Consider the following 19,308-nt stretch of genomic DNA (forward strand, 5'->3'; position numbering starts at 1 on the left):
TTCTTTGATGTTTCCTTCGGTGTTTATACCACTATAAACACCGGAGGAAACATCAAAGAAGCGCTTCGCAGGAGGCTCCCAAGCACTGATGATGTCGCCTAGCCAGGGGATGAAACGTTTGCAACAAAAACTTCCAGCTCGGCGAACAGAACCACAGCAACGAGCACCCGAGCTACAAATCTTTACACAAACTTTGAATGTAAAGTGGTTTTGGCCCCTTTGATAGTCCGAAGCCCTTCCTGAAACACTCTTGGGTATTTCACTAGGAGTTCACTGATGCAGCCATTTTCTAATCAAAAAACGTTCAGCCAATCTAAGCCAAACTTTCTCAACCAATTCTACTCCATAAGCTTGGGCCCAAGCCTTTTACCATCATCAGGGGTAACTGCACCAACTGCTTCTCATAGGAGACTGGAATCAGAGTTGCACCCTTAAGCTACAATGGTTCCCCAATTTATGTTCTCAGGCTGGCTGAAGTCTTGTACAAACTTAAGGGTTGCAGTCCTGTGCGAATCTTGTTAAAGACAGATTCTGCAACCAGAGAAACAGCTGTGCCGGTATCGACTTCCATGGGAACTGGGTGACAATTTAAACAAACATTCAGTTCAGATTTGAATGTCACTAACCAATTTAATTGTTCCAACCCACATGCAGGGGAACTTTCCAGGGTGTGCACTGTCCTTGGTACCTGCCTACCAGTTTTCTTACTCTAGTCAGGCCTTGTAGGACTCCTTTGCTGTTTCGAATCTGCATACCAGCAGCAATTACAATGGTTTGCTGACCCAGATCCTGAAGAACAGTTTAGCCACTTGGCCAAGGCTCAGCTTTGTTGTGGAATTATGCTATGGGCTGGCCGAGGTTTCCTCTGCTCAGGATATGCCCTGCATTTGGCTACATTCAAGTAGTGTTCCCCATGCTCAATTGGACAGATGATAGAATCCACTTCCATTAAGATGTCCTGTAGCTTCCACTTGCCACATTTTCTAATAACAAAGCCAGAGTAATGATTGTTTGAAATCCAGTTGGGCTTCAGTCAGTGGGTGCTTCTGCATGGTTACATCATTAATTCCACATATCAAACAGCTTCTCAGCATCTCATTCAGGGTTAACCCAAAATTACATGCCCCTGAAGTTGAGACAACTGGCATCAAAAATCCTGATATGGATTCCGCCGGTTCTCTAACAGCCAAATAAAACGGATAGCATCTCAGAATTAGAAGAGATTTGGGTTCATAATATGCCTTAATGAACTCAGTCAACTTTTGGAAGGTTTGTGTCTGGTGCTTTGGAGAAAGTTAAACGTGTTATAATAAATAAAAATGCTGAGGATCCACAAGTAGTCAACTGGATTACTCGTTGCTTTTTATTTGCTCCAATGTCATTTGCTCAGTAAAACATTATGTTCTTTCCACGTACTGGGCCCTGTCCTCAAGTCCTAAAGGCATGACAGAAATGCTTATCCCAACTGCAAAACGACTGTTGCAAGCAACCGTTCTTCAGACACGTCCTGTTTTCTCCCATCACCACTGAAATAACTGCACAGCGGCCACACCCTGTCACCAAGTCACTCTTTATTTACTTGTGCACAGTTTACTGGCTGTGGCTAGCCAGCTCAGAGTCAGATCCCTGAACTGGGAGATGCTAGGTCTCCTGTTTGTATATTTTGTTCTTTTTTTAAGTTGACTCACAGGGGCTCAGTCCAAATACAAAAAGGCACACAGTAAAATCCAGAGTGCAAAAGCTAAGCTCTGCTAGAGAACCAGCATAGTCCTTTCTCAAAAGAAAGGAAAAACAGTAACTCTCAGGCTGCAACCAGCCAGTTAAACAACTGTTCCCTAGCAAGAACTGAAATACAGCAGTTACATACCAACTGTGTGGTCAGCCAGCTCAAAAATCAGTCAGTTCAGGAATCAGTTACTAAACAAAAAACCACCAGCAGTACACTAAAATGCTCTTCGGCGCCTTCCAGTCACCTCCAGGGCTGAGGATGACCTCCCTGCCTTTCGGCTCTCAGTCCGCCCCTACATACTATCTGTCCTTTGCCCACTCAGACCCGCCATCCAGCCTGTGGACTGCCCTGACACACCTTAAGGGAGGGGGACGTGCTGCCGTAGGATGACAGCACACATGGCAGCCCCTACGACCTTCTGGATCTCGGCCTACCCCTATGCACTTTCCAGCCACCTCTACGACAGCCCGTCCTGATTATCCCTTCTTGGAACGACAGCTCTTGGGACAGCCTACCTGCCCTTTGGCGCTCAAGTGACAGCTATTGGGACAACCCATGAGCCTCCCAAATCACAGTAAGGCCTACCAGACCCAGGGACACACAAGGCAGTGCAAGTGGTAAACTCAACAAGCAGGACAGAGTCTACTCCAGTACTCAGAGCCCATTCCCACAGACAGAGTCCACTCCCGTATGCAGATCGCACAACCAAAAAGAGTCCACAACCGAAGACAAAGTCCACTCATGAAGGCAAATGCACCAGCCAACAGCGCACACACACACACACGTGTAGAGTCTCCAGAGGGGCGTGGCCCATCCAGTGGACCTGGCCCACTCATAGGAACACAGTTAGCTCCCGAAGGCAGGAAATGCTCACTTCCCAGCATACATACAGGTGTTCAGTCTTCACAGAGGGCTGGGCCGGGCCTGCCCACAGAGGGCCAGTTCATCTGGAAAGGTGCATTACCTCACAGGGGCTCAGTGCAAACACCTAAAAAAGTATAAACACATGCAAAAAACAAAAACCAGAGTGTAAGGACTAAGCCTTGCCACCAAAAACAGCATAGTCCTTCTCTCAAAGAAAAAAAAGAGTAACACAGACTGTAATCAACCAGTGAAACAGCAGTCCCCTAATGAGAACTGAAATACACATGAAACACATTGACTGGGTAAAACAGCCAATTTAGAAATCAGTCCTCAATAAAAAAAAGGAATACCAGTTAACAAGCTGACTGCGTAGATCAGCCAGTATAGGAATCAAGTTCCCCTTCAAAAAAATCACAAAGCAACAGTACACACTGGCTGTGTGGCCAGCCAGCTCAGTCAGGGCTCAGCTTAGGAGGTTCCAATTTCCTGGTTATATTTTTTTGTGCATTGTACACTGGTTGTGACCAGCCAGCTCAGCTGCTAGATCTCCTGTTTGCATTTGTCAGCCAGGACTTTCCTGATTGGGGTTATTAACCTGGGCCTGGGCCAATCAAGAATCTTGTAGTCAACAAGAACCAGCTGGTCCCAATCACTACATTTTCTTAATTACCATATACTATGACACTATATCCCTTTGCATTACAAAGCTCTACCATATTTCACTAAGTAAATATATTTCATTTTTGTTCTTCCTGCCAAGATGCTTAATTTCACACTCCCACATCATGCTCTATCTCCCATATCTTGCTCATGCAATCTTATATCACTTTGTAGCCTTCTTAAGTCCTCTTAACAAAAGACTTTGCTATCGATCAACTTTAGAAACCACTCACTCATTATCAGTCATTTACATAAATTTTAATGTAAAAACCCTGCACTAATCCATTTATCACATTTTTCCACCATCAAATGACCCATTTATGACTTTCATACAGATAAACAGTCTTCTATCGATGTTAATATGTTACCACCTCCATAATTTTTTTTTGCTTTTCTGCAATAAGTTTATCATTAGGTTTCCTTCTACATTTGTGGGCGGCACGGTGGCACAGTGGTTAGCACTGCTGCCTCGCAGCGCCAGAGACTCAGGTTCAATTCCCGCCTCAGGCGACTGACTGTGTGGAGTTTGCATGTTCTCCCCGTGTCTGCGTGGGTTTCCTCCGGGTGCTCCTGTTTCCTCCCACAGTCCAAAGATGTGCAGGTCAGGTGAATTGGCCATGCTAAATTGCCCGTAGTGTTAGGTAAGGGGTAAATGTAGGGGCATGGGTGGGTTGCGCTTCGGCGGGTCGGCGTGGACTTGTTGGGCCATAGGGCCTGTTTCCACACTAAGTAATCTAATCTAATTATCCACAACACATTTTACTTACTCAACGAATTCCAATACGTGGGTTAAACTTGAGTTCCGTTTCACAAAGCCATGTCGACTCTGCCAGATTACCTTAATCTTTTCCAAGTGCCTGCTATAACATCTTTAATAATCGTGGACTTGTTGGGCCGAAGGGCCTGTTTCCACACTAAGTAACCTAATCTAATTATCCACAACACATTTTACTTACTCAAAGAATTCCAATACGTTGGTTCAACTTGAGTTCCGTTTCACAAAGCCATGTCGACTCTGCCAGATTACCTTAATCTTTTCCAAGTGCCTGCTATAACATCTTTAATAATAGCTTGTAACATTGCCCATTACAGATGTTACGCTAATTGATAAATGGCTTCCTGATGTTTTCTCCTTTTTTGAATAAAAGTTATATTTGCTATTTTTGAATCTAATTAAATCGGTCCAAAATCTAGGGAACTTTGGGAAACTTAAAATCAATACATTTTCTATCTCACTAGCCATTTTAAAACCCCAAGTATGAAGTCCATCAGGACCCAGGAGAACCCATAGCTCCAAACATTTCCTCAGCATCACTTCTCTGATGATTCTCGTTTTTTTTTAGTTCCTCTCTCCCTTTCATTTCCTAATTTCCAGCTATTTCTGGGATATTACTTGAGTCATCTAGAGTTAAGGCTATATACCTGCTTGCAAAATACCTGCTTGTCTGCTATCACCATATTTTCCATTATTAATTCCCCAAACTTATTTTCATTCACAAGCGGTGAGAACAAACAGCAGTCAAGCAGCAGGGCTGGGCTGAGTGAAGGTCAGCCACAAAAAAAGACAAATATTGATATAGCTCTGTGCTCCAGGGACTGATGCGCATGAATTTTAACTGTTAAATCTACCAGATTCAGTGTCACACTGGTCTGTTTGTTTCCGGTCATGGGGAATCTAACACTTCCTTCCTTACAGGCTGGAGCTGCAGCAAGTCCAACTTAATTAATCATCAAGGATGCACACAATTGTTATAGTTAAGTGTCTAACACTTGGCAGGACTGTTGTGTGGTCACCAGTTGCACTGCTTAGACAGAATTGTTCAAGTAATAAACAGATTCCTGGAGAAGTCTGAGAAAATTGAGGAGAGCCACATAAGTCTGTAGATGGCAATTGCACATGATTAATCTGTTCGAATTTTTTGACGAAGTCACCAAGATAGGTGTTGAAGAAATGCAATGGAAGCTGTCCACATGAATTTTAAGAAATATTTGACGAGATACCACAATACTTCTGCTTAATAAAATAGGAGGGCCAGTATAGATATTTACTAATCAACTTGTCCAAAATTATTACACACCACTGGAGCAGGTGGGACTTGAAACAACACCTCCTGGCCATCGTGGCACAAGAGCCCCTTACAGGAGGGGTACTGTAAGTTTTTATTAAAAACCAGACCATAGACAGAAAATAAATGGTTGATTTTCATAGTGGAGGATGGTAGACAGCAAGTGTTGCCAGAGAGGAATCCATGCAATCATTGCTTTGAGTGCATGTTTTGGATAGTGGAATGCAGAGTAGATATGTAAAAGTTAGCATTTCAAGTCAAGACCTTTTATCAGGTTTGGATAAAGGTCAACAACCACAAAAATTAAAAAAAAATATCCCCCAAGATGTTGTCTGACTTGCTATGCATCTCCAGCATATCCTGCTTATTATTTCAGATGTCCAATAAATGGATTTTACACTTAGTATCTGCCAATGAGAAAACAGTGATGATGCATGTTTATTCAATGGCACACAGCACCAGATGGAATTTAATTTAGACCTAATGGCACACTTCATATAGACAGAAGGACCATGGGTTCACGAGCACAGAGCCTCTGAAGTAGCAGTGGACATCAAGTGCGTGGTCAGCAATGCGTATGGGATGCTGTGTTTCATAGTTAGGAGGCAATGGAGTACAAAAGTAGGGAGGTGAAGCTGAAACTGCACAAAGCTCTAGTTAGGCCATAATTATGAAGACACAAAAGTCCTTGAGAAGGTACAAAGATGATTCACCAGAATGGTTCCGGGAATGGGAATTTTTAGCTATTAAAAAAAAGTTAGGTTGAAGCAGCTATGGTTGTTCTCCTTACAGTAAAGGAAATTCATGTAAAATTTAATAGGAGATATAAACATTACAGGGGCATGGTGGCTCAGTGGTTAGCACTGCTGCCCCACAGTACCAGGTACACAGGTTCGATTCTAGCCTCTGGCGACTGCCCGTGTGGAGTTTGCACATTCTCCCCATGTTTGCGTGGGTTTCCTCCAGGTGCTTCGGTTTCCTCCCACATTCCAAAGATGTGCAGGTTAGGTGAATTGGCCATGCTAAACTGCCCATAGTGCTCAGGATGTGTAGGTTAGATGCATAGTCAGGGATAAATATAGGCTGGGGGAATGGATCTGGATGGATTGCTCTTCGGAGGGTCAGTGTGGACTTGTTGGGGAGAAGGGCTTGTTTCTACATTGTAGGGATTCTATGTTTAGACAAAAAGAGAAAGCCGTTTCCCATTAGTTGGCAATAAAAGGACTTGGAGCCACAGATTACGGGAACTACATTTAGGGAAGGCAACTATAAACAAACAGTCTTAAATGAACAAGTCCACTGATAACTGCAAAATCACCCACAGCTCCAAAGATATTGAAGCACACTGTCCAAAAGTAGCAAGACTTGGAAAACACTTGCTAAGTGGCAAGTAACATTTGTATCTCACAAATGCTAGGTCATGAGGATCATTACAAACATCTCCCCTTTACATTCAAATAACATTACCACCAGACTTTTTTAAAAAATTCATGGTCACTTGAGGAATGAAAACTTGCAGGGCTATGATAATACAGCAGTAAAAGCAGAATTACTGTATTGCCCCAGAGGGCTACCATGGACTTCTGTTCTGTCACGTTTCTATGGCTGGTCACCATTGTCACACATGAACAATTAGGAGTGGGCAATAAATGCTGGTCTTGTCAGTGAACACTCATCCCAAAAACAAATAAAAATTTCAAGACAGTACAAAAAATGCAGAAAAAAAAACTTACTCTTATGTTTTGTGATCTTGTTTGGACGAGGCCACCACTTCGAATCACATACACTGGAGTGTTGTTAACTTCATTATCTGCTTTATGTCGTAACCAATCTTCATAACCCTAAGCACAAACAAAATTTTCACTAATTATGTAATCAAGAATTCAGACTTGCTGAAATGTCAAATTGAGACCATTTGAGAAGAGAGGAGAAAGTGAGGTCTGCAGATGCTGGAGATCAAAGTTGAAACTTTATTGCTGGAACAGCACAGCAGGTCAGGCAGCATCCAGGGAACAGGAGATTCGACGTTTCGGGCACAGGCCCTTCTCCATTCCTGAAGAAGGGCCTGTGCCCGAAACATCGTGCATGTGCAGAAACACAGCTTGGCAGTCCCATGTCACCGGCTCACAGATGGGACTTATCCAGTTATGCATCCATTCTCCTAACTCTCCTTCCAGAACCCTCGCTTCTGTCTGGCATCAGAAGAGGTGGTTTTGCTGGGGATTTGGATTGGTCGTGCTAGATTGTATTTTTGTGGGGGAGGGAGGCAAAATGTGTAGAGGAGGGTGTGATCAGATGATCTCTTGGGAGGATATCGCTGTCAGGGAAAAGAATCATCACGTGTGGGTGGGGTTAATCACTGTCCGAAGCGCACAGGGGCCAATGTTTGATGTAAAGGCTGTGTGAAGGGACTGGTGATCACCATTGGGTGCTGAGGTGAGGCTGATCATGTTTGGGCTGGGTGAGGGAAAGGTGATCACTAATCGGAGGGTGGGTGCATTGGGGGATATTTGCCCTAAACAAAAATGTCAGCCATGGTATAATGAATAATGGTACATATGCAGCCTTGGAACATTTAAATATAACACATGGCATCTATTGCTGCAAAAAGGGGGTGAGTTTGACTGTCTCTGTTTATCCTCACCTATGAGGGAACAGTTGGATCCCAGGTATTCTCCACATTTCTCCAGGAGCTGGAATCAGAAGTGCTGGTGAGAAATGTGGACTATGGTTATACATGGAGCTACAAAGTTAGATGGATGTCTGAATACTTCCCTCCCTTTCCTCACGATCTAAAGAGACGAATAAAGCTAATTGTAAGAGAGTTGACTGCTGTAGTAGTTAGGAACCTCAGAGTGGTTTGCCCTTTATCCATCAATGGCACTGGACGTGGAATCAAGAGAACTTTCTCCATTAGTTGTGAAAATTGAATACTGCAAACACTTAAACCAGCATGCATCTTTATAATTTTCTGAAGTAATTAATTTCAAAATTGCCAAGTAATTTCAAAATTGTTAGTAAATAGCTAAAGGTAAACTGTACAGATGCAACATCAGTTGGATCTTTGCCATATTTCCCTACTTTTCTCTCTTCTCAAATGTTGAAACTTTATTGCTGGAACAGCACAGCAGGTCAGGCAGCATCCAGGGAACAGGAGATTCGACGTTTCGGGCACAGGCCCTTCCTCACATGCATGGTAGCAATTGCATTGGAAACGTCAACCACAGATATTGACAGAAGTGGCAAGTGCTTGGTTAAGTACTTAATAATCTGAGAGTCCATGGATCATTTTCAACTTCAGATTCTGATTTCAAGTTATGAAAATATAACACAAAGTTAGGATTTAAAGCAAAATGGAAAGGAATGTAACACGTTGAAGGAAGAGACAATAGAAATTGCAGGGGCACTGACCATAATCGTTCAGTCTTCAGAAGCAACACTGAATAATTGAAAAGAGCGTGGTCATTGAATATGTTTCAGGCTTGAGAAAGTCTAGTAATGGAGTTTCCGAAGGTCAACATTGGGACCTTTGCTTTTCCTGATACATATCAATGACCTAGATCTTTATGTGTGGGGAACAATTTCAAAGTTTGTGGAAAATGCAAAACTTAGAAGCATTGAAAACTGTGAGCATGAGTGTAGAACTCCAAATAATGTTAACAAGTTGATGGAATGAGCAGATAGGTGGCAAATCTCAATGTAAGGCAGTGAGAGATGATGGAATTTGATAGGAAAACCATTACAAAACATAGGGTACAAAACTTAAATGGTTTATGAGCAGAGAGACCTGGAAATACCTGTGCATAGATAATTGAAGGTAGCAGGTCAGGTGGAGAGTGCAGTTAATAAAGCAGTGTCTAGACTACATTAAGCAACTCACTGGAGAGGCTCCACAACTGCCCCCATCCTCAACGATGGAAGCATCCAGCACGAGTGCAAAAGATAAAGCTGAAGCATTCACAGTAAGCTCCAGTCCAAAGTGCCATCCAGTGGTCCCCAAAATCACAGATGTTTGCCTTCAGTCAATTCGATTCACTCCACGTGATATTAATAAACGGTCAGTGGCACTGGATGCTTCAAAGGTCCTTACAACGTTCCAACAGGATTGAGGAGTTGTGCTCCAGAACTTGCTATACCCCTAGCCAAACTATTTCAACACTGGACATTTACCTGGCAATGTGGAAAATTGCCCGGGATTATTTTGTACAAAAATAAAAGCTGGACAAATCCAACCCGGTCAATTATACCCCATCAGTCTGTTCTTGCTCATCATTAAAGGATTGGAAGGTATCAACAGTGATATCAAGGCACATCCATCTGCTTAGCAAGAATTTGCTCAGTGACACTAGATTGGTTTCTGCCTGGGCCACTCAACTCCTGACCTCATACATCCTTGGTTCAAACATGGGCAAAAGAGCGAATTCCAGGGGTTAGGTGAGAGTGACAGCCCTTGACATCAAAGCTTCATTTGACCAAGTGGAACATAAAGGAGCCCTAGCAAACTGGAATTAAGAGCAAACTCTCTGCAGGTTGGAGTCATATCTGGCACAAAGGAAGAGTCATGGTTGTTGGAAGTCAATCATGTCAGCTTCAGGATCTCTCTGTAGGAGTTCCTCAGGGTTGTATCCTAGGTCCAACCATCTTCATTAATGACCTTTCCTGCACCATAAAGTCAGAAGTGGACAAGTTCACCAATAATTGCACAATATTCAGCACCATTTGCAAACTGATTCAGTATCAAGACAGCCATATTCAAATGTAACAAGATCTGGACAATGTCCAGTAGGGCTTGGGCTGACAGGGAGCAAGAAACAAGTTACCATTGATCAGAAACTCACTGGGCTCACTATATAAATAGAGACTTCAAGGGCAAATCAGAAGCTAAGAATATTTAGGAGAGTAGTCACCTCCTGATTGCCCAAAGCCTATACATCATTTACAAGGCACAAGCCAGCCTGTGATCGAATATTCCCCAATAGCCTGGATGAATATAACTCCAACAAGACAAAAACAACTTGATACAATCCAGACAAAATAGCCAGTTTGATTGGCTCCACATTCACAAGAATCCACTCCCTTCAACATAAATGCTCAGTACACACTGCTGTTACTATTTACAAGATACACTGCAGGAACTCAAAGCTCCTTAGACAGCATCTTCCAAACCCTTGACTACTTCTATCTTGAAAAACAAGGGCGCAGATATATGGGAACACCACGACTTGTAAGTTCCCCTCCAAGCCACTCACATCTTGACTTAGAAATACATCACCTTCCTTCACTGCCCTGGGTCAAAATCCTGGAATGCCCATCATAAGGACATTGTGGATCTATCTACAACATTGAATTGCATGGTTCAAATAAACAGCTCAACACCTCCTCCAGGACAGATAATAAATGCTGGCCAGCCAATGATGTTCATATCCCACGAGTAAATCCAAATAAATAAAGCAAAGTGTACACTAGCATGGAGGTTATGCTGAACCTAAATGAAACACTTATTGGACCTCAGCTGGTGGATTGTGCACAATTCTCTGCACCACACTAGCGGAAAAATGTAGACACATTGGAAAGTGTAGCAGAAACTTACAAGAATGTTTCCAAGAATATAAACTTCAGTTATGAGAATAGTTTGAAGTTAAAACTTAGGAGATTTGCCAGAGACTTTTGAACTGAGGGCTAAGGATAGATAGTAGGAAACGGTTACTCCTCAAAAAAAGGTTCAAATCTGTGCACTCCCTTTCTTAAAGTGATATGTATACATAGCAAATATGATGAGAGAAAAATACTTTTTCACACAAGGGGTGACTGAAGTCTGGATCGCGTTGTGTAGAGATTGATGGAGGCAGGTTCAATTGAAGCATTCAAGAGTTCATTTGATAATTATTTGAACAGAAAAAACATGCAAAGGTATGGGGTGGAGCAAGGCAGGAGAATGGAATTAAGTCATAATGCTCATTGGATAGCCAGTGCAAACAAAAAGAGTTAAATGTCCTCTTTCTGCACTACAACAATTCTGTGATTCAGAAACAACTGTTCAAGAAGCAAAGATATCTTTGCTCAATAATAGTACCCTTAAAAGAGTGAAATAATTTGAGTTTCTTTTCCAACCTTGATTGGTATTCCAGAGTTGTCACATTTAGACTTCCCTCCACAAAGGATAAATGGACTAAAATTAAACCCAGTTTCTCAAATATCTTAATGACTAATTTCTCTGCAGTGCGAGTAATATATCTACCTACCTTTTTAGTCAGTTTCACTTAACAAAATAAAAGTTTAAAATTCAAAAATGCACTGATTTTGTGACTAATATGATTTAAGTTAGCTTTCTTTCTTACCTGTTTGATGGCAGTTACTGTAATTACAAAAAACAATGGCAGTCCACTGGTGTATGGGCTGGTGGGAGTATCTATCATCAACTGTAACAGATGAAAATAACTAATATGAAGACAACATAAATTATTGATGTGAATGCATCAAAGTACATGTTTCCAAACTTTCAAAGACTTAGCACTAAGAAGAATTGACTTGCAATAATCTGAGATCATGCTGTTGGCAATAAAATTCTGACAATACAGCATATACTGGACTATAATTGGATCAAATGCATATTACTCCTATGAAAGTAATGTGGAGAATAGTTGATCTTAAACCTGCTACATGACATTGTTACTCCAACACAGCTTTCCTTTCCTCTCCCTTCTAAATCACAGAACAGTTCTTTCATTTCCCAGTAGCAACTGCCGCGACATTTCTACTGTCATACCTTAAATGTTTTTTTTATATTACAATTAACAGCAAAATCAAGGGATCACACTAAGGGTACAGGGTAGGCTGCTTAGTAATTATAAGGAAAATTTCTTCAGTGGGACAGTAGCAGGGCTGTGGAATTCTCTGTTACAGAAAGTGGTTCAGGACAAATGATTAGGATATATTTGTTAAGACTAAACGGACCAAAGGGTATCTAGTGAAAATGAGCACAGGATACTGAGTTGGATGATCAGCTATGATCATATTGATTGCAGAACAGGCTTGAAGGGCTTAGTGGCCCCAACAGTAAGTGCAGCTATGCAGAAATCACCTTAAAGTGGATGTATAGATAAACTTGAAAATCTGAGAGATGACTTTTCCTTCCTGAAGGAATGGCCAGGTTATGTTGCATCTTAAAATTTAAAATCTTGGAACAGAAACCAGTCTAGGAACAGAAACCAGTGGGCGGCACGGCGGCACAGTGGTTAGCACTGTTGCCTCACAGCGCCAGTGACCTGGGGTCAATTCCCGCCTCAGGCGACTGACTGTGTGGAGTTTGCACGTTCTCCCCGTGTCTGCGTGGGTTTCCTCCGGGTGCTCCGGTTTCCTCCCACAGTCCAAAGATGTGCAGGTCAGGTGAATTTACCATGCTAAATTGCCCGTAGTGTTAGGTATAGGGGTATGGGTGGGTTGCGCTTCGGCGGGTCGGTGTGGACTTGTTGGGCCAAAGGGCCTGTTTCCATACTGTAATGTAATCTGTAATCTAATCTAAGATTTTCTGAAGTGAACATTGCACATCAGATAAAATATCCAATAAATTACATTTTTTTTAAACAAAGCATAGTTTGGCAATCTGTTTCAAAAACATGCATTCTCATTTCAGACCATAAATTTACTATACGTGGAAATTACCTTTCATATTCTGTGTTAAGCTTGAAACCTCAAATATTTTTCTTCTAAAAACCTCAAACTATGAAATTTCAATGCTTTTGTTTTAAAATTACTAAATACAATAGTATATAGAAATAACCATCATGGCAATTTCCACAACTGCCAAAATCATCAGAAGATGGAGGCTCATTGCAAATATGCAAGGTCAAGATAACACATTTGCTATTTGATTTCTTGGAGGCAGAAGCTCACTCTCCAAAAAAGACAGTTTAAAAATTTTAGCCCAAGCACGTATGACGAAGAAATAGTTTGTAAAAATAAACTGAATATATTCAGCTCCATCATAAGGTTTCAAGTTTATAGTCTAAATGTCCTCTTTGTTATACTATTGTCAGCACTCAAATGTTTTCTAACACTTTATTGGACTTAATTTATCTACAAAAAGAGAAATGCATTTTCTGATCAATCAAGCTGATCAATCACAAACCACATGATCACATAGTCATCAATAGTAGCACATAAATTGACCTCTGGGTCCCAAGCCTGAATCCAAGGCAATAACTGAATGTTTGGAGAGGGGATGACATTTAATAGCTATGGGTGAAATCATTTCAGAATCAAGTATTTGTTACCTAATAAAAGGCTTCAACTGGTCGAAAGTTGTTATCACTGAACAAGCCACATAGTTACACTTACTTGCACTAGAAAAATTACGAGAAAGTAAAAGTTAGCTATTCTTCGGAATTGTTCAAATAAATTCTTTGGGATAAAATTCCATACTGTGTACTGTAAGAGAAAAAGAATGTCATTTATACTTATTACTTAGAAATGAAAATTGCACTAATAAATGGTTTCAAATGCAAAAAATAATTTATTTTGTCAAATTAGAGGCCAGTAGAGTCTTTGCTTATCGGGAACAATAATCAATTTTAATGTGACTCAAAACAAATACAAATCTAACTGCTTTACTAAGTGAGAGATCCCATCTGGGAACATCAGAAATAGGAGGTGTAGTAAGTCAATGAGATCATGGCTGTTGTTCTAAACTCCACGTTTCTACACTATTCCCATAACTGTTGTTTATCTTCAGTGTTTATCAAATGTCTGTTGTGAAGAACTGAATATTCACAACTCTTCAATGCAGGGAATTATAAAGATTTACAAGACTTGAGTGAAGATGTTTCTCTTCATAATTCTAGATGATTGATCCAAGATTGAGATTGTAACCCCTCATTATGATTAAATAAACCATCTTTCATTCGACTAAACTTCAGAGAATGCAGCTTACTCAATCTCTCTTCACATAACTATTTCTTCATTCCAGGAATCAGTCTGGTGAATATTTGCTGAACTCCGCTTCAGGCTTGTATGCCCATTCTTAGGTATGGAAACCAAAACTGCACACAGTATTCCACATGTAGCCTTATAAAAAGTTGGCAGATTCATACACTCCAATCCATTTTGGAAAAATATTAACATAATTTGCCTTATTAGTTGTTTCCTTTATTTCGCAAACCATGTGCAAGGACACCCCCTCCTTGTGAACGCAAACACTTAAGTGATTTCGACCATTCAAAAGCCTTTTTTTAAATTTTTCCTAACATGGGTGGTTATGGTAGGGGATTTTAACTTTCAACACTATGGCAGTCCCAGTCTGTGTGAAGGGTTTAGATGGAGAGGAATTTGTTAAGTGCGTACAAGAAAATTTTCTGATTCAGTATGCGGATGTACCTAGTAGAGAAGGTGCAAAACTTGACCTACTCTTGGGAAATAAGGCAGGGAAGGTGACTGAGGTGTCAGTGGGGGAGCACTTAGGGGCCAGCGACCATAATTCTATTAGATTTTAAAATAGTGATGGAAAAGGATAGACCAGATCTAAAAGTTGAAGTTCTAAATTGGAGAAAGGCCAATTTTGATAGTATTAGGCAAGAACTTTCAAAAGCTGATTGGGGACAGATATTCGCAGGTAACGGGACGGCTGCAAAATGGGAAGCCTTCAGAAATAAGATAATGAGATTCCAAAGAAAGTATATTCCTGTCAGGGTGAAAGGAAAGGCTGGTAGGTATAGGGAATACTGGATGACTAAAGAAGTTGAGGGTTTGGTTAAGAAAAAGGAAGGTATAGACAGGCTAGATCGAGTGAATCCTTAGAAGAGTATAAAGGCAGTCGGACTATACTTAAGTGGGAAAACAGGAGGGCAAAAAGGGGGCATGAGATAGCTTTGGCAAATAGAATTAAGAAGAATCCAAAGGGATTTTGCAAATAAATTAAGGTCAAAAGGGTAACTAGGGAGAGAATAGGGCCCCTCAAAGATCAGAGCTGAAAATGTGTTGCTGGAAAAGCGCAGCAGGTCAGGCAGCATTCAAGGAACAGGAGAATCGACGTTTGGTTAAGAAAAAGGCCTGTGCCCGAAACGTCGAATCTCCTGTTCCCTGGATGCTGCCTGACCTGCTGTGCTGTTCCAGCAATAAAGTTTCAACTTTGATCTCCAGCATCTGCAGACCTCACTTTCTCCTCCTGCATCTGCAGCCCTCATTTCCCCTCAAAGATCAGCAAGGTGGCCTTTGTGTGGAGCCACAGAAAATGGAGGAGATACTAAATGAGTATTTGCATCAGTATTTACTGTGGAAAAGAACATGGAAGATATAGAATGTGGGGAAATAGATGGTGACACCTTGCAAAATATCAATATTACAATTGATCTAGCCTGTCTATACCTTCCTTTTTCTTAACCAAACCCTCAACTTCTTTAGTCATCCAGTATTCCCTATACCTACCAGCCTTTCCTTTCACCCCGACAGGAATATACTTTCTTTGGATTCTCATTATCTTATTTCTGAAGGCTTCCCATTTTGCAGCCGTCCCGTTACCTGCGAACATCTGTCCCGAATCAGCTTTTGAAAGTTCTTGCCTAATACTATCAAAATTGGCTGAATGTCTTGAAACATATAACAGTGGATAAATCTCCAGGACCTGATCAGGTGTACCCTAGAACTCTGTGGGAAGCTGGAGAAGTGATTGCTGGGCCTCTTGTTGAGATAGTTGTATCATCGATAGTCATAGGTGAAGTGCTGGAAGATGAGGTTGGCTAACATGGTGCCACTGTTTAAGAAGGGTGGTAAGGACAAGCCAGAGAACTATAGACCAGTGAGCTTGACGTCGGTGGTGAGCAAGTTGTTAGACTGAAACCTGATGGATGGGATGTACATGTTTTTGGAAAGGCAAGGACTAATTAGGGATAGTCAACATGGCTTCGTGTGTGGGAAATCATGTCTCACAAACTTGATTGAGTTTTTTGCACAAGTAACAAAGAGAATTGATGAGGGCAGAGCGGTAGATGTGATCTATATGGACTTCAGTAAGGCGTTTGACAAGGTTCCCCATGGGAGACTGATTAGCAAGGTTAGATCTCATGGAATACAGGGAGAACTAGCCATTTGGATACAGAATTGGCTCAAAAGTAGAAGGCAGAGGGTGGTGGTAGAGGGTTGTTTTTCAGACTGGACGCCTGTGACCAGTGGAGTGCCACAAGGGTTGGTGCTTGGTCCTCTACTTTTTGTCATTTATGTAAATTATTTGGATGCGAGCAGAAGAGGTACAGTTAGTGAGTTTGCAGATGACACCAAAATTGGAGTTGTAGTGGACAGAGAAGAGGGTTACCTCAGATTATAACAGGATCTTGACCAGATGGGCCAATGGGCTGAGAAGTGGCAGATGGAGTTTAATTCAGATAAATGCAAGGTGTTGCATTTTGGGAAAGAAAATCTTAGCAGGACTTATATATTTAATGGTAAGGTCCTAGAGAATTGTTGCTGAACAAAGACCTTGGAGTGCAGGTTCATAGTTCCTTGAAAGGGAAGTCACAGGTAGATAGGATAGTGAAGGCGGTGTTTGGTATGCTCTCTTTTATTGGTCAGAGTATTGAGAACAGGGGTTGGGAGGTCATGTTGCGGCTGTCCAGGACATTGTTTAGGCCACTGTTGGAATATTGCGTGCAATTCTGGTCTTCTTCCGATTGGAAAGATGTTGTGAAACTTGAAAGGGTTCAGAAAAGATTTATAAGGATGTTGCAAGGGTTGGAGGACTTGAGCTACAGGGAGAGGCTGAACAAGCTGGGGCTGTTTTCCCTGGAATGTCAGAGGCTGAGGGGTGACCTTATAGAGGTTTACAAAATTATGAGGGGCTTGAATAGGGTAAATAGACAAAGTCTTTTCCCTGGGGTCAGGGAGTCCAGAACTACAGGGCATAGGTTTAAGGTGAGAGGGAAAGATATAAAAGAGACTTAAGGGGCAACTATTTCATGCAGAGGGTGGTACCTGTATGGATGAGCTGACAGGGAAGTGGTGGAGGCTGGTACAATTGCAACATTTAAAAGGCATTTGGATGGGTGTATGAATAGGAAGGGTTTGGAGGGATATGGGCCAGGTGCTGGCAGGTGGGACTAGATTGGGTTGGGATATCTGGTTGGCATGGACAGGTTGGACCAAAAGGTCTGTTTTTATCCTGTACATCTCTATGACTCTAAAAGGAAACACCATACTTCACCATTGTTTTCCATCTACCAAAGTCCTTGCTCACTCTCAAACCGGTGTTTAACTCCAAGTGTTTGTATCTCCCTCATTGCTAACTTTTCAACAGAACGTAGAAAACTTGATGTTACACTCTCATCCCTCATTGAAATAATAAACAACATTATAAATAAAGCCAAACATTGATCTTTGTTGTATCCCACTAGCCTGTCATTGAAAGATTCTTGTTTATTTTTCTTCACATCGTTAACTAATTCTCAATCCACACTAACATTTACCTCCAAGCCTCAATTCGAATTTAAGGTATTAACCTCTTGGGTTACACCCATCAAACATTTTGTGAAAACCCAAATACAATATACCCAATGTCTCCATATACATTCTAGTGGTTGCACCCTCAAACAATTTAAAGAAATTTATTTTCTTAAATCCATGTTGACTCTGGTTAAGTAGATTGGACATTTCCAAGTCAATCCTTCATAATAGATTTTAGTACTATGCGTAACTAACAGAAAGCAGAGAGAGTGGAATATTCTTCTGTTTTGCAAAATGTAACTAATGCGGTGCCAGAGGGTTCAGTCTCAGGCCCCAACTACTTACAATCAATATTAATGACTTGGATGACGAGGTAAAAAGTACAATAGCCAAATTTGCAGATGACACTAAAATAGGTGGGAAAGCAAGTGGCAATAAAGAAATAAGAAATTTGCAGGTTAGGTGAATAAACCAAAAAACGTTGGAGATGAAGTTTAATGCTGATAAGTGAGAATTTATCCATTTTGATTGGGGAATAGAAAGGCAACTTATCTAAGTGGAGAGAAACCTCAGAAAGCTTCAGTACAGAGGGATCTAGATGCCATCGTGCATGAATCACAAAACTAAGCAGCAGGTAATAAGGAAGGCAAATGGATGTTTATTGCAATTTTGAAATCTGCATCCTTTTTATCTTAGTCCTCCATGGCCTCGCAATCACTGCCGACATATCTGTTCCCACCTATAATGTTTCTCTAACATTTTATGCTGGTTTATTGCATATCCCTGATTATTTTTTATTGCTCATTAGTGATTGCGTGCCTTTGATTGCTTAGGGCTGGATTCTCTTTCTAAACCTTTCTTTGTCCAAGATGCTCTTTAAACTTTGACCATACATTTTGAACCTCAGACTTTACTAATCTGGTAATTAAGCTTGGAAATTGTCTTAGGATGTTTTACTACACTTAAACAATTAAAGATTTACAGCATTCTTTTATTACATTTTATATTAAAAAGAGCAGATGTGAACCAAGACGATCATATTAGTTAAATTTCTCATTGTGATAGTGATCCTTGTAATCAGTGCTAATAAGTATTAGAAAAAGCAGGCATTGTCGACCCTTCGTACCTTTGATGATATCATCCTATTATCTGGAAACTTCTGATGAACAAAATTCTCATACTGGGGGAAATGATTGGAAACATAAATTGTTCTTGTGGGACTTTGGTGTGGTGGGTCAAATCCCTGCAAAAGAAAAAAAATTGTTAGAAGGTACATTTCATAATATAAAGAACTATTCAAAATACCACAATCAAAATTTAAATACCACTAATTTCTGGTTTTAGTAATTAAACAGTACTCAAATCTTTCTGAACTTTGTCAATGTGATCACAACTTAAAACTAGAGGAAAGTCATTCCTGATAAAGGGTAGGAATCTGAGCAATACACATATTCGATATCAGTTGACAGAACTTTTGTTAAAAGCTGAAGTAAAAGAACAGATTCATCCAGGTATTTGCAAAGTATAGGATGGAAGAATAGGTAAAGTGTCTCTATTGGAAAG

The 19,308-nt window shown here is 41.0% G+C and overlaps 1 protein-coding gene across 7 annotated transcripts in view; it reads right to left on the reverse strand.

The window, feature by feature from the left end:
• The window catches only part of atp11b (ATPase phospholipid transporting 11B (putative)), a 175,332-nt gene that overhangs the window by 144,379 nt on the left and 11,645 nt on the right, over nucleotides 1–19,308 (reverse strand). For 6 of the 7 annotated variants that reach the window (XR_006313418.1, XR_006313419.1, XR_006313420.1 and 3 more), the window contains exons 2-5: nucleotides 18,872–18,988; nucleotides 13,657–13,746; nucleotides 11,658–11,738; nucleotides 7,053–7,160 (exon numbers count right to left, since the gene is read on the reverse strand). Coding sequence is in view for 4 of the 7 variants with exons in the window: in XM_043702354.1 (XP_043558289.1) it covers nucleotides 7,053–7,160; nucleotides 11,658–11,738; nucleotides 13,657–13,746; nucleotides 18,872–18,988 (396 nt within the window). In the remaining 3 variants the exon portion in view is untranslated. The remainder of the gene's footprint in view (nucleotides 1–7,052; nucleotides 7,161–11,657; nucleotides 11,739–13,656; nucleotides 13,747–18,871; nucleotides 18,989–19,308) is intronic. The other variant, XM_043702356.1, reaches the window with a different exon arrangement.

Source organism: Chiloscyllium plagiosum, chromosome 13 (assembly GCF_004010195.1).
Source record: "Chiloscyllium plagiosum isolate BGI_BamShark_2017 chromosome 13, ASM401019v2, whole genome shotgun sequence".
In the NCBI taxonomy this organism is placed as follows: domain Eukaryota; kingdom Metazoa; phylum Chordata; class Chondrichthyes; order Orectolobiformes; family Hemiscylliidae; genus Chiloscyllium; species Chiloscyllium plagiosum.